The sequence below is a fragment of the Danio rerio genome, chromosome 17 (genome assembly GCF_052040795.2).
Source record: "Danio rerio strain M-AB ecotype USA chromosome 17, GRCz13ab, whole genome shotgun sequence".
Classification (NCBI taxonomy): Eukaryota; Metazoa; Chordata; class Actinopteri; order Cypriniformes; family Danionidae; genus Danio; species Danio rerio.
Genome location: NC_141037.1, coordinates 54,297,501 through 54,314,072, shown reverse-complemented (window position 1 = coordinate 54,314,072; position 16,572 = coordinate 54,297,501). Strand labels below are relative to the sequence as shown.

Sequence of the window (16,572 nt, the reverse complement as noted above, 5' to 3'; positions counted from 1 at the left end):
TTAGACCATGCGCCACTGCGCAAAGCGGATTTCCCCGTCCTTAAATTAGCAAAAACGCGTTCTGACACGCCCTGAAAGCGTTTGCGCCCTGCGTTTTTCGCTCTACGCATGGACCGTCAAAATAGAGCGCTTATTGTCAACTTAGGAGACAAATCTCAAATAGCAAATTGACTTATTATCAAAATATTCATTTGATGAATGTGACATATCTAATGGTGTTAAAGAAATCATGAATTTGTAGTCATTACTATAAAATACATTGAATCTATCAATTACTGTATTAAAACAATCACAACAAACAGCGAGTACGCTGTTTCTGAAGGTTCACATTTAAGTTTCTTTTTTTTAAGATTCAGATTTTTAAAAAATCCGATTCACTGACATTTTAGGTATTCCTTTTACAAAACCTATGAAGTTTATGTTCTGTATGGGCCATTTTTTTCTGCAGATGCTAGATGCTAATACAATCTAGCTAATACAAAATAAACAAAACATTTTCAGAATTTGGATGACGGTGTTGATATTTTAGGCATTGCCTTTGCAAATCTTACGATGTTCATGTACTGTAGTAGCAATTTTGCTTTTTGTTTTTTGTGTAGATGAAAAAAATCAAATCATTTCCTCACAAATTGGGTGACAGTGTTGACATTTTAAGCATTAATTTCACAAAACTTATGGAGTTTATTCACTGTGGTAGCCATTTTGTTGTTCTTTAGATGCATTGTAGATCTAATATATGTATGATGGTGTTGACATTAAAACATGGGGACACAACTCGGAAATCCTGCATGTGTCATTGAAAAAATAGCCTTGATTTGATATGAAACATCAAGTGTCACTTTTGAAAAAATAAGTATATTTTCGTATAGTTCCTTGAAATGCCGGCCTGAAAATAGCAACTTTCAGTTTCAACCGCTCTTAATACATGACAGAATAATTAAGCTTTAGGAAAATGACCTAAACTTTGAATTTTTTTGATCAAATGCTAATGGTCTAATCTGATTCAATGATTTATGCTAAGCTAAAAGTGTTTCTGCCAAACTGGGATATTGACTGAATGAATTGAAAAATAGTAAAGCTCAAACTGTTTAACTCGAGGTGACTTGTAAAATGAGCATATTTCAATCAAAGTGGAGTGTTCTCCATATTCATATTCAACTTTCTACACAAAACTAGCACAGCAAGTAAGCTTTATTTGATACAAGTACATAATAGTTAAAGACAGCACATACTAGAGATACTAGAAATGTACAATTACTATCATAAATATTACATTATTATTAACTAAAATGAAACAACAATGTATCTAAACATTATGTAACATGTCAATAGGCAATAATAATACATTTCAGTCATGAGAACATTGCTAGCTGCAAGAACCTGAGTGCAACTGAGATCATACATCCACAAAAAAATGAGTACTTATTGATTACTTTTAAAACTAAAAGCAGTAATTACAAAAAAAAAATGGCTTTAACATAAATTCTATTAGTAAATAGTACTTAATATACTATCTTATCAAATTCAGTGACATTCATCCACTTATCGGCGATTAACGATCCCTTTTGATTGGTCTTGGTTCCATTCTATTTGCATATTTAAAAAAATACTCTTAAAAAATGTTCCAGAAAAATATTAAAAACATTTCAGTGTGCTATATATGCTGCTGAAAGAGGCCTCACTGGGTAACAGCTGGGAGGCCACTATGGCTTTTGCACGGTCTCAAACTGAAAAGGGGCCCCAAAAAACAGTGTACCATTGCCCATTATTAGCTGTTAGTTGTTGAGGTTTAGGTAATGAGATAAATCATCGTGTACTAGCTACGCAAAACTAGAATTTGGCGAAGGAACCAAACTGACAGTTTTGGGTAAGTCTGAATTCATTAATATTTAAAATAATATTTAAATGTCGCATTGCCTGATGTACAGTTGAAGTCAGAATTATTAGCCCCCCTTTGATTTGTTTTTCTTCTTTTTTTTAATGTTTCCCAAATGATGTTTAATAGAGCAATGAAATTTTCACAGTATGTCTGATAATATTTTTTCTTCTGGAAAAAGTCTTATTTGTTTTATTTTGGCTAGAATGAAAGCAGTTTTTAATTCTTTAAATGCCCTTTTAAGGTCAAAATTATTAGCCCCTTTAAGCTTTATATTTTTTCGATAGTCTATAGAACAAACCATTGTTCTACAATAACTTGCCTAATTACCCTAAACTGCCTAGTTAACCTAATTAACCTAGTTATGCCTTTAAATGTCACTTTAAGCTGTATAGAAGTGTCCTGAAAAATATCTAGTCAAATATTATTTACTCTCATCATGGCAAAGATAAAATAAATCAGTTATTAGAGATGAGTTATTAAAACTGTTATGCTTAGAAATGTGTTGAAAAATTTGCTCTCCGTTAAACAGAAATTAGGAAAAACAATAAACAGGGGGCTAATAATTCTGACTTCAAATGTATAAATATGGCATGCAAATGAATCAAAATTGGTTACAGAAAGCAAAAAGTACATCCACAGACCTCTAAAATAAGGTTACATTCATAAATTATTTACGTTACAATAATTTTTCATGTTAAATCCCTACTGTTTTCATAGTTTATAGATAATATACTGTCTATTTTCAGTAAGCAAATTATGGAACAACATAGGCATTAATTAACGTTTTTTGTATTTAATGATTTGTTTTAGTTTTTTCATTCATGAATTAAATTGCATTATGGGATGCTGGCCCTTTTTTCATTAACTTCTGATGCTGAAAAGTTCTTTTGGTCACACTTTATTTATTTTATGATGGTCCGTTTGTTGAATTTAAGTTACATTGCAACTAATTCTCATTAGATTATAAGTAGACTGTTGGGTTGGGGTTCGTGTTAATGTAAGTTGACATGTATCGCGAAGTTTCTTAGAGTCAGTTGAACGTCTATTTAGGAGCAGTATCAACAGATATTAAGCAGACAGTCTACTAATACTCAAATGGACCATTAAAATAAGGTGTTGGCGTGACTTTTAATGACATTTTTAATAGTTTAAATAGATTCATTGTCTGGGTTGGTAGTGCAAATTATGATATACAAACTTGGTAATAAACTGCCAGTACAAAACATTATAATACATTGTTTCAAACTACTAACATGTCAATAAAAGTCACTTTGCTAAATTGCAAAGTTGAAATTCGACATTAAATGTAGGTAAAGCAGAGATCAAGGTGCTATAATGCAATTAATAATTGTAAATAAATGAAAAACACCCAAATACGGTAACTTAACTAGCAGATTTTTATTTTTTTTTAAATGTAGAAGTATCTAATTAAATGTAAAAATAGACAAACAAGCTACATCTTTTATGAACATTAAAGCAACATGAAAAGCAAACCATCTGAACATCAAAATTCATGCAAAAAGAACAATAAGAGCCTGAATTAATATTTTAACACATACAGTTGAAGTCAGAATTATTACCCCCCTTAAATTAATAGCCGCTATGTTTATTTTATTTTATTTTATGATTTATTTTACAGTATCTTTGCCATTATGACAGTACATAATATTTTACGAGATATTTTTCAAGAAACTTCTATACAGCTTTAAGTGACATTTAAAAGCTTATCTAGGTTAATTAGGAGGTTAGGGTAATTAGGCAAGTTTTTATATAACAATGGTTTGTTCTGTAGATTATCAGGAAAATATATAGCTTAAAGGGGCTAATAATTTTGACCTTAAAATAGCTTAAAAAAAATTAATAACTGCTTTTATTCTAGCCAAAATAAAACAAATCAGACTTTCTCCGGAAGAAAAAATATTATCAGACATACTGTGAAAATTTCCTTGCTCTGTTAAACATTATTTGGGAAATATTTTTAAAAAAAATGAAAGAAAAAAAAAATGAAAGGGGGGCTAATAATTCTGACTTCAACTGTATATGCAATAGTTATAAAGCTTGCAGTGAGTAACCACATAGTTATTGTTGTATAATAACATACATTTTATTTTATACAATATTCATTTTCATATAATAATTATCACAATGGTCCATTTTTTCCTCTCAAGCCACAAATGTGACTGAACCTGAGGTTAAGATCCTGCCACCTTCCCCAAAAGAACTCTGTTCTCAGAATACGAATGATAAAAAACTCTCAACTTTAGTGTGTGTGGCGACTGGCTTTTATCCCGATCATGTGAGCATGAGCTGGAAAGTGAACGACCAAGAGAGAAAGGACAATATATCGACGGACCACATAGCCATACAGGACAAGACGACACTGATGTACAACATCAGCAGCAGAATGAAAGTTTATGTCTCAGAATGGATGGATCCCAACAATAAATTCACCTGCACTGTCCGATTCTTCAACGGAGATCATTATATCAATGTCAGTTACACCACTAAAGGTCAAAAAGGTTTGTACAAATCTAATAAGCAGGTTATTATGATTTAACGTTTAAATACATATGCAAAATCATGAAATGCTGCTTTGCCATTGCATCATTTTATGATTTAAAATCTAGGAAAATGATTATACACTGCACAATAACTAACATTTCAGAACATTACACACATACAGAATTACATGTTCTTTAATATAATTTTGCACTGCATGTATACAGGTATATGGGAAGTAACTGTAAATTATTTACATAATGAAAACTGTAAGACTTACCAGCAAACTAAATGCAGCAAAAGTGTTTTGCAGTAAAATGAACAATGTAAGCATGCGTAAAGACAAGTACATAGCACTTAAATAAATAATGTTTATGTCTATAATATTGACACCTACTCTGTAAAATAAATTCGTAATTTTACAGTTTATATCTGGCTGCTGGGGTGCTGGAAATAAACAGTTAAATTACAGTAATATACCGTAAAATAATGGATATTAAATTACATAAATTTCCTTCAATTAAAATTTCAGGTGAATTTCTGTAGTTTAATATTAATTATTTTATTTCAAATAAATTTATTTATTGCATTATTATTATTTTTTATTAATTAATATTTTTTATTGCAAATTTCTGTAATTTAACAGTTTATTTCCGGCATCCCAGCTGCCGGAAATAAACTGTAAAATTACAACATTTTTTTTTACAATGTAGAGATAATTTTAATGTTTCAGATTAACAAACAAAATCAAATATAAGTTAAACAACAGAGGTAAAAACTAAATTAAAATAATGTTTTTATTATTGAGAGAAAATTTTCATTCAAAACGACATAGCTCTGTGTGAAAAAAGTAAACCTAAACCTAATGACTGTTACAGACGTGCCACACATAGCACTAACAACTGCATTAAAGCATTTTAGATAGCCTGCAATGAGTCTGTTACAGTAGCTTTGCAGAATTGTTGTAATTCTGCCCCATTTCGATGGGGTGTTCGAGCATGAAGTCCCTTTCCAATACCATGCCACAGCTTCCTAATTGGATTCAGGTCAGGTCTTTGACTTGGCCACTCCAAAGTCTGCATTTTGTCTGCAAACAATTTTTTACACAGATATACAGTCGAAGTCAGAATTATTAGCATTCCAGCTGCCGGAAATAAACTGTAAAATTATTATTATTATTTTTTTTTTACAGTGTAGAGACAACATTAATATTTCAGATTACCAAACAACATCAAATATAAGTTAAACAACACAGGTGAAAACATAGGTCAGTTTTAAAATAAAGTTTTTATTATTAAGAGAAAAACTAAATTCAAAACTGCATAGCTCTGTGTGAAAAAGTAAATCTAAACCTAATGACCACACATAGCCCCAACAACTACATTATAGCATTTTCAATAGCTTGCAATGAGTCTGTTACAGAGCTATGGAGGAATTTTGGTCAACTCATCTTTGGAGAATTGTCGTAATTCAGCCCCATTTTGATGCAATTTTTGCCAAGCCAATGTCATGCCACAGCATCTTAATTGGATTCAGGTCAGGGGTTTGACTAGGCCACTCCAAAGTTTTGTCTGCAAACAATTTTTCACACAGATATACAGTACAGTTGAAGTCATTATTAGCCCACTGTTTATTTTTTCCCTAATTTCTGTTTAACGGAGAAAAGATTTTTCTAACACATTTCCTAAACATAATAGTTTTAATAACTCATCTATAATAACTGATTTATTCTATCTTTGCCATGATGACAGTAAATAATATTTGACTAGATATTTTACAAGACACTTCTATACAGCTTAAAGCAGTGGTTCTCAAACTTTTTTCACCAAGTACCACCTTAGAAAAAAATAGTCTCTATAAGTACCACCATAATGACCAGTATTGAAATACAGTAGCGTAGTAGGCAGGGCCGGAGCAAGCTTAACTGCCGCTCTAGGCAAAGGACGGTCACGCCGCCCTCAAACCTAAAGTGAAACCAGGGGAGATTTTTTCTATTCTGCCGCCCTAGACGCGGCTATAACTGAGGCGCGGGTGGCGGGCGTAATTTAGGGGACGCCACCCTCTCTATTCTGCCTCGCTAACTTAGACGCGGATGAGGCGCGGGTAGTTTCGGGGACGCTGCTCTCTATATTCTGCCACCCTAGACGCGGATGTAATTGTGGCCGCAGGTGGCGAGGAAAGTTTCGGGGACGCCGCTCTATCTATTCTGCCACCCTAGACGCGGATGAGGGCGCGGGTGGCGAGGGTAGTTTCGGGGGCGCCGCTCTCTCTATTCTGCTGCCCTAGGCGGCCGCCTAGGTCGCCTCTATGGAAGCGCCAGCCCTGGTAGTAGGCCTAATTAGCCAGCTAAAGCTCTGCACAATTCAAAAATGAGGCAGATTAATTTCTATTATTATGAATAACTATTATTGTCAGTCACTTTAAACATAATAACTAGCCTGAACATTAACACTGCCCTGCGCTTACAGGTAAAAAAGTAAATTATGTTTAAATTAAAATGTGCTTCTAAAAGTTAATTAGAAATGTTCTTAAAACTGCCATACTTAAATGTACAGTATTAACTTATAGTAGCTTATTCAACAAAACCTGGAGATGTTCCTTGGACCTCATAAATATAGGCTATTTGTGATCATATTCATATAAAAAAAAGTTTTTGACAATTTTTAAAATAGATGTAGATTTATGACTTATTTGTATTGAAATCTAAACATCTAAACTTTAAATATATGATTTTGATTTACATATTTAATTTAGAAATTAGATCTGCTTACTGCGTGTTATAGGCTTTGTGTGTCAGAAAAGCAAGTCATTAAACCACACCCGTCAACATTGGGATATAAAATTACGGGATACGCCCCCATCAACCGTTACAAATATGGGAAGGATATTAACTTAAATGATAGAATACATAACAGACTTTAGAAAACTGAAAATAAAAGGTTTATCCTATTAAAACAATTTACTGACCACATTGGTGTTAGCGTACGCTTTAAAGGGTTAAAAGTGTGTTAATTTTTTTAAATTTAATTATCCAGCCATTCCTCCGCGTACCACTAAGGAAGCTTGCATACCACTAGTGGTACACGTACCCCAGTTTGAGAACCATTGGCTTAAAGTAACATTTAAAGGCTTAACTAGATTTATTAGGTTATGTACAGATTGACACAGGTTAGAGTAATTAGGCAAGTTATTGTAAAACGATGGTTTGTTCTGTAGACTATCAAATATATATATATATATATATATATATATATATATATATATATATATATATATATATATATATATATATATATATATATATATATATATATATATATATAGCTTTAAAAGGGCTGATAATTTTGTCCTTAAATTGGTGTTAAAAAAATTATTAACTGCTTTTATTCTAGCCAAGATAAAACAAACAAGACTTTTTCCAGAAGAAAATATCAGACATACTGTGAACATTTCATTGCTCTGTTAAACATCATTTGGGAAATATATAAAAAAAGTAAAAAACATTAAAAGGGGGCTAATAATTCTGACTTCAATTGTATATCCTACACGCTATGTTTTGGATTTTGTTTTCCCTCAATAATAAAAACCTTGTTATATTAAAGTAATAATAGTGCAACACATTATAATTATAACCAATATAACATACTACATGACAAATATGAATATATGAAAAACCAAAGCAACGTATCAGGTGTTTTTGTACATGTTTGTGTTTTTAGTGAAGCCGAAGGGATTGAAGCTGGTTGGCTTTGGCTACATCCTGTTCCTCAGCAAGAGCTTCCTGTATGCACTGGTTGTGTCTGCTATGTTCTGGAAACTCAAGGTAATCCCTAATAACCATAATGTACATCATCTTACCCATAAAATATGAATATAAAATAAACAGCTGGATGTTCAGATACAGTACATATGACTCCATCAATTTTTTTCCCTGCAGTTTTCAATGAAGACAAAAGAAATTCCAGAAGAGTGAGATGCATCGAACCTGTCCAAAAATATAAAGGTTAAAAGTTATAGATATACTGTATTGGTAACACTTTATTTTAACTACACACTATAAATAATTTATTAAGCATTAGCAAATAGTGGATTCATTATCCGTTCAGCATTAACTCTACATTAATAAACGTTAGTAAGCAGTTTATAACTGCAGCTACAAATGCTCTATTCTTGACTTATAACCACATTTAAAATGTGCTTAATAATTGTATTTTCATACTTAGTAAATGATTTATTTTTCATTAATAAATTAAGTATCGCATTATTTACAAAGCAGTTGTATTTAAGAGTAGTTGAGGGTTTTTAGGATCATTCAGAATGAGTTAGTAAATGATTAATAAACTATTGAAATCAACGTTTATATGTCTTATTATTTAGGCATATACTAATAGTTAACTAATATGTTAATAAATGCTTTATTAACTCAACTTCATGCAGTTTTGTGACCTAATCTAAAGTGAGGACTATTCATGCTTTATAAATCCCTTATAAATGACAAATAAAGGCTCAGAGTCAAATGAACTATAATCTTTGCAATCTTTTCTAAAATGTAAAATTACTGTAAAGTTTAAACATTGCTGAATATTAGGAGTGTCAAAATACAACAAAACTGGATAAAACAACAATATAATAATTAAACAATGTAATAAAATACAATGTTTAAACTCTACAGTGATTTTATTTTAGATCAGGTTGTAAAGATTTATTTTTTTTATTTGATGTACAGCTTAATTTGTGTATCTTTAATTGAATAGGAATGAATAATGTCATTTTTCCTGTTTAGAATTTAATTGAGCCTTTATTTGTCATAAATAAAGGATTTATAAAGCATGAATAGTCCTCACTTTAGATTAGGTCACAAAACTAGTTGAAGTTGAGTTAATAAAGCATTTACTAACATACATAGTAATCATTAATATAATAAGACATATAAAAGTTGATTTCAATAGTTTATTAATCATTTACTAACTCATTCTAATTGATCCTAAAAACCCTCAACTACTATTAAATACAACTGCTTTGTAAATAATGTGATACTTAATTTATTAATGAAAAATAAATCATTTACTAAGTATGAAAATACAATTATTAAGCACATTTTAAATGTTGTTATAAGTCAAGAAAACAGCATTTGTAGCTGCAGTTATAAACTGCTTACTAACGTTTATTAAATGTAGAGTTAATGCTTAACAGATAATGAATTCACTATTTGCTAATGCTTAATAAATGATTTATAGTGTGTGGTCATTTTAAAGTGTTACCGATATATTTTATTATTATTATTTTATTGTTTAAAATTGTTGTATGTTTAATAATAGTAATAAGTTTAATATTTGTGCATACTCCATACACTTTACTAGATAGATTTTAGTTTTATTTTGTATGACTTGTATGATATTTCTTTCTCTGCTTTGAATAATAAACAGGTAAAAATCACAAACCAGAACATTTTATTTGTATTGTTTATCTGTCTCGCAATAACACAATAGTGTAAGGCATAACCTGAAACTACAGTCAGAAATGAACAGCTAATTATCAGACATAATTTAGGTAGAATCCAGCAGAACTTCTGCTATGACTAAAATATTTAACTATATTAATCTGAGACCTTTGTTTGATGGGAAACAGAAGGCATCTGCATACAGTATGTGTTGTGCAGTGGAAGATCTGCACTTTTGGAAAGTGTGGGTTGTTATAGTTATTTGAAAGTCTTCCACTGCAATAAGGGGAAAATACTTTGTAAGACTTTCAACTGTAAATCACTCAATGTGAGCATTTCTCAAAATCCCTGGAACAAGGCACATGAACATACTGAGAATGATGTGACTTATGTGACTGAATTAGTAAGACAGCATGTTGATTTTGTAAGTACTTGCCATTTTCCAATAGGGTTCCGCTAGTTGATGCCAGTTAATGTATTTACTAATACGAATGAAGCAATACTTGTACAGCATTTATAAATCATAGTTCAAACTGTACTAATGCGTTATAAAAATACAGGTAAATTATAAAATCCAATACATCAATACATATGTATGGACATTTAATTGTATGCCCTTCTGCCCAACATTTTATTCACTTTTAAATTTAAAAGCTGCTAGAAAATGCACTTCTAGTATAGTACGGGGTATATGCCGAAGCATGCTAATAAGACTTTTAATTTGCCAGTAACCTGGGTTAAGCGCTTCCGGCGAATCAACACAATCTCACGGCAATTCGTAACTTTTTCATTTAGTGGCTAATTCGTATGAATTAGTACGATCTAATTAGAACAATTTAGTACGATTTGCTTATCCCCCAATGACGGTTGGGGTTAGGGGTGGGGTTAGGTGCCACGCCTCCTTTTTAAAATCGTATAATTTCCTACGACTAAAATCGTACGAATTAGCCACTAAACTGGCAAAACGTTAAATACTTACGTCTTCTCGTGAGATCAGGCTGGGCGAATTGAATGCCAACGCAAAATCCGGTGCGTTTAAGGTCTGTTTTCTTTAAAAATCAGCGATCTCCACTAGCTGACTGATATCCGATTTAAAGTGGGTCTCAGATTGTACAAGAAGCACTGCATTAAACTACATTTCCCCCACCATATCTTTATAATATGAGCATTTATTTTACCCCAGTATATCCAATGGAGCTTCTGCGTTCTGACGGGCGCGTGCGAGTAAACAGCTTTTTCGTCACGCTTTACGCTTAAGCAACTAAATAAATGCTAAACTTTATTTAACCGAATGTATTTTATTGACATTACAACATTGATGCTGTATAAGGAACCGTATAAAATGGAAAAAAGTTCACAATAACAGGTCACCGGAAGTGTATCAGCATGGGAACAGCACTAGCTCGGCATATACCCTATTGTTACTCCTTTTATAATTAATTATTGCTGCCATTTTACCTTTTTATCTCGTTATTATTGTTGTTGTTTTAGATAAATAGGACTGCACTGAAGGCAAACGTAATTTTCATTGTATTTTGTACAATGACAATAATGATTCTGATCTACAGCTTACTCGTGGAAAAAAAAAAAAAGCTTGACAGCCTGAAGCTTTATTTTGCAAAAACAACCATGTAGGTGTACATTATCCAGCTTACAACACCGTTACTTGCTGCAAAAGTAAACAATCAGATACAAAAGACTGATTTGAGCTGTAATCATTTATTATTTTTTATATTTCCTAAATGATGTTTAACAGATTCAGGAAATTTTCACAGGATGTCTGATAATATGTTTTTCTTCTAGAGAAAGTCTTGTTTGTTTTATTTCAGCTAGAATAAAAGCAGTTTTATTTATTGTTTTTAAACCAATTTAAGGTCAATATTATTAGCACCTTTAAGCTATATATTATTTTAAAGTCTACAGAACAAACCATCATTATACAATAACTTGCCTAATTACCCTAACCTGCCTAGTTAACCTAATTAAGCCTCTAAATGTCACTTTAAGCCATATAGAAGTGTTGTAAAATATCTAGTCAAATGTTATTTACTGTCATCATGGCAAAGATAAAATAAATCAGTTATTAGAAATTAGGTATTCAGAAAAATTGGAGAAATTGGAGAAAAATAATAAACAGGGGGGTTAACAATTCTGACTTCAACTGTATATAAACACTGTACATTTTTTTTTGTTTGGTCACCAGAATAAAAGTATAGTTCCTAGTCCTATCGGCCTAAAAAATAGCAACTTTTCATGTTTTTGTTGTTCTAAGTACACAATGTATAACAACAGTATTGTCAAGCTTCAAAAAATAAAACAATGAAACATTTTTCAATTAAATTGAACTTGGTAATTTTTGAGCGAAATGCTAATGGTCTAATCCAATTCAATGATCTATGCTAAGCTTAGCTAAAAGGGCTTCTGCCAGACCCAGAGTTCGACTGAATGGATTCAAAGATCCTCAAATACAACCGTTTCAGCATAAGGGAGCTGTAAAACGAGCTTCAAAAAAGTTTTCAAATATGTGAAACATTCCTTTAACTGACAACAATCCTAAACTTGTAAATTGTTAGAAAGAGAACATTTGAAAATCTTCAATTTCCTCCAAATTTGTGTTCCTATTTTACTTAAAGATGTGTTATTTTTTTATTCATTAAACTTAATACCAATGTTTCAGAAGGGTTACTAAATCAACATTTGGTTAAATAACCCTGAATTCAGTCTCAATACATGAAAATGTCAATCTGACCTATTTTTATTTTCTGATTACAAAAAGAAAAAGAAAAGAATTAGATCTCAGTCTTCTATTATTAAATCCTTACAAAGTATACATCATTATACTACTTTTGTAGCCTAACATTTAAAAGATTATCAAACCCACATCTAATAAATCCAAAGAAACTGAATAGTCTCTTTCTGTATATATATATATATGTATGTATGTATATATATATATATATATATATATATATATATATATATATATATATATATTTATTTATTTATTTATTTTTCTTGTCTCCTGTCTGTAAATTAGAGGAGAGTTCTTTTAGTGTAAATAGTGCATTGCTGCAGGTTGCTGCATCTGAAAGCAGGATGTGGTGTGTGTTGAATGTGTGCAGTACAGAGGTGTCGGGGAGGATGTGGTCAGAGCGTTCTCAACACGTTCAAGCTCAGTCTATGCATCTCTCACACACCTGCTGCTGCACACAAGCCTCAAAACCTTTGAACGTCTACAAAACTACAACACAAGGCGTCTGAAAAGAGCTGTTGGAAACTGGTGCAGAGCTGATTCATATGTGGAGTGTTTACAGGTTGTTTGCACCGCACACCCACCCATCTGGCATGTTTTTTTTCCTGAAACATCTTTAACTCTTTGCTGTCTAAGGGGATTTTGAGGCCATGGAGAAGTGCGACGTCTTGACATGTGTGCCTTTTGTACTCCTTGTACATTGGTCTACCCCAGTCAACACTCTCTCGATTACAGTTGGTCCAAAATGCAGCCGCCAGATTGATAACAGGAACAAAGAAAAGAGATCATATCTCCCCTGTCCTCGCCTCATTGCACTGGCTTCCTATAAAATTCAGAGTTGATTTTAAAATGCTTCTTTTTACCTATAAAGCTTTGCACAATTCTGCCCGGCCTATGTCAGTGAACTTATTAGGCCATATACAGCTTGTAGACCATTAAGGTCCCATGCATGACCAGTTTCTTTTGTCGATCCCTCGGTCTCGCTGCAAATCAAAAGGTGATCGAGCTTTCTGTGTTGCGGTCCCAAGGCTATGGAACAGTCTCCCGTTGAACATCAGGATTTCTCCATCCTTGGATACTCTTAAATCTAACTTGAAGATATTTTTACTCCCTTGCCTTTGAGTGACTCATACATGTAATTTCTATACTGTATTTTAGTATTACATATACACATATATTTCCTTTTCTTACATTTTTAATACAAGTTTTAATATTTTTATTTTCTTAGATATTTTATCTCATTGTAAAGCACTTTGGGGGCGAGGCAGTGGCGCAGTAGGTCGTGCTGTCGCCTCACAGTAAGAAGTTTGCTGGGTTGCTGGTTCGAATCTCGGCTCAGTTGGCGTTTCTGTGTGGAGTTTGCATGTTCTCTCTGCCTTCGCTTGGGTTTCCTCCGGGTGCTCCGGTTTCCCCCACAGTTTAAAGACATGCGGTACAGGTGAATTGGGTAGGCTAAATTGTCTGTAGTGTATGAGTGTGTGTGTGGATGTTTCCCAGAGATGGGTTGCGACTGGAAAAGCATCCGCTGCGTAAAAACTTGCTGGATAAGTTGGTGGCTCATTCCGCTGTGGCGACCCCAGATTAATAAAGGGACTAAGCCGACAAGAAAATGAATGAATGAAAAGCACTTTGGACTACCGTTGTATAAAATTGTGCTCTGTAAATAAAGTTTGCCTTGCCTTTTCCAGTTTCTCATAAATATATTAATCACTAAAGTTTGATGACATTGCATTCAGAACTATAATATGTACACAGCATGGATGTACAAGTTTTCAGTCGTTGGGTTTTTCACTGAAATAAGAACAAAAACAGAGTAAAAATGTTTACTCTGAGCTTTTGCTGACTAATTGAGGAAGGGTAGAGTTTTGACTCATGCATCAGTTGTTCACTTTGAGTAATATAAAGTCTGGAAAGCACTGCAATTTCTAAAATGTTCCGATTAAGCTTTTGTAAATTATTTACATAGTATAGTGCATAGAAAGCAAATGAGACTAAAATGAAGAAATATTCAATTTTAACACTCATAACACTGAGGGCTCCACTCCACCCCCCCCCTCTGGTGTGATACTTGACTCTGTACTGGTTTGTGATCGCTCAACCACCCCCAAATATACAATAATTTTTTTTCTTTTGTAAATAATAATAATAAAACATATTACTGACATATTACTGATTATTAACAGCCCCGGAAGAACACGTAGTTATTTGGGGATAAAAAAACAAAAGGAGGGCGGGGGGGTGTTATCCCTTAATATGGTGGACATATCCTCTAGGTTGAAAAAATTAGGCCCTGTTTACACTAACGTGTTTTAGTTTGAAAGCGCATAAGTTTTGCTACGGTTACACCATCTGTCCACACTACGCCGGAGTTTGAGCGTCGAAAACGGAACATTTTGGAAACGCTGGATTAGCCGTTTTCATTCTGAAACGCTGCTGCTCGGTCTCAGTGTGGATGAGGGAAAATGGAGACATCTGAAAACGGAGGTGGGACTGCTGAGATTCGCTACCTGATTGGGGCTTTTGTGTCATTGTGTATCCTTCCCTTATTCGTCAAGCCCCTATCACATGACTATAACACATGGCTTTAACGCTACCGGAAAACAGCAGACCAGCCTTCACTGTACACAACAACATGGACACAGAAATGGGAGCGTTGTTTGCACTATTGTCTGTTTTAGGCGCCATTGTGCAGTTATTAATTTGTCATGTTTAGTAACAACTCGACCTCGTCGTCTGTCCACAAAAATACCTCTCGTTTTCTTTGCCATCGCGTTCACTGTTCAACCAGTGTTTGTTGACTAACAATAACCAAATGCCGAGCGAGACACATGCTTCCTGTTTATACTTGAACGCGCATGTCCAGAGTTCGCCAGTGGTCACTTGATATACGTTTTTGGTGGTGTAGTGTGGACGGAGATCTGTTCAGAAATGCTAGGTGAAATACTAGTGTGGACGCGGATCGTTTTTGATCTAAAACGCCGTTTTAAAACTAAAACGCATTAGTGTAAACAGGGCCATAGGCAGAAACAAAAAAGCATTTTAAAAACTTCCTCTGTTTGGCCCCAGGAAGACTGGCCTAAGCGACTTTCTCATTTTAAATTGGTTTTGGTTGCTTATAAAAAATGTAGATTATAATAAATTCTAATATAATAATATTCTACTAATGATTCTTTAGCCGTTGTGTTATTTCATTTTGACTGGAAAATTCTTGAGCTTATTATATGATTATTATTATGTATGAGGGAATATTTAAATAAAAAAGCAAAAAAAAAAAAAAAAAAACGATGTCTATGCTACATAAATGAGATGTCTCACAGACCTAACATTCTAATAATGAACATCTGTGATGCATCGCATAGACGTTGTTTGAATGTCTGACACAGACGTCTATATGACGTTTTCTAGAAGAGCAAACGCCCTAAATAAGATGTTTCCAGATAAAAATGCGGATGTCCAGCAGACGTCTCTGCGACGCATGTGAGCTATCTGGGTTATTGCCAACCTTCAGAGAAAGACTGAAAATACAGGAGAAATGCAGGAAAATACCTTTACGGGATGATAGCAGGATAGAACTGTAAAATACGGGAGAATCCCAAAAAAAAAAACAGGAGGGTTGACGGGTATGGTGAGGATTATAATAAGTTAGTAAACTGTTTGACAAACTCCTTTTGATCACATCCTCATTTTCTCTGGTTTCTTGTAAGAATATTTATGGAAAATGTTGAGTAAAATGCTGCTGACAAATTACCAGTGTGCAATTCTTTTTATTTAACAAAATAAAAAAGTATTACACAACAGTCTGAGACAGTCTACTAACATGTTAATTACATGAAACAGTTTTAAAGTTACTGTTTAGTCAACAGAAGGAGGCCATTAGAGTACCCTGATAGTTTTTGTACAGCTTTCATCATAGTCTGTGATACTGTGTGGACTGGCAGCACAATACCAAACAGCAGAACCACTTGGGGTTACATTTTTGGACTCAAGCACTATCTGAAGATC

The 16,572-nt window shown here is 33.2% G+C and overlaps 1 gene segment (V, D, J or C); it reads left to right on the top strand.

Moving 5' to 3' along the window:
• Window positions 1–1,741: 1,741 nt before the first annotated feature.
• Window positions 1,742–9,806, top strand: LOC101882318 (T-cell receptor beta chain C region-like). The segment is given in 4 exon segments: window positions 1,742–1,867; window positions 4,048–4,398; window positions 8,098–8,201; window positions 8,316–9,806. Coding segments are annotated over 3 exon segments (357 nt in total).
• The last annotated feature ends 6,766 nt before the right edge of the window (window positions 9,807–16,572 follow it).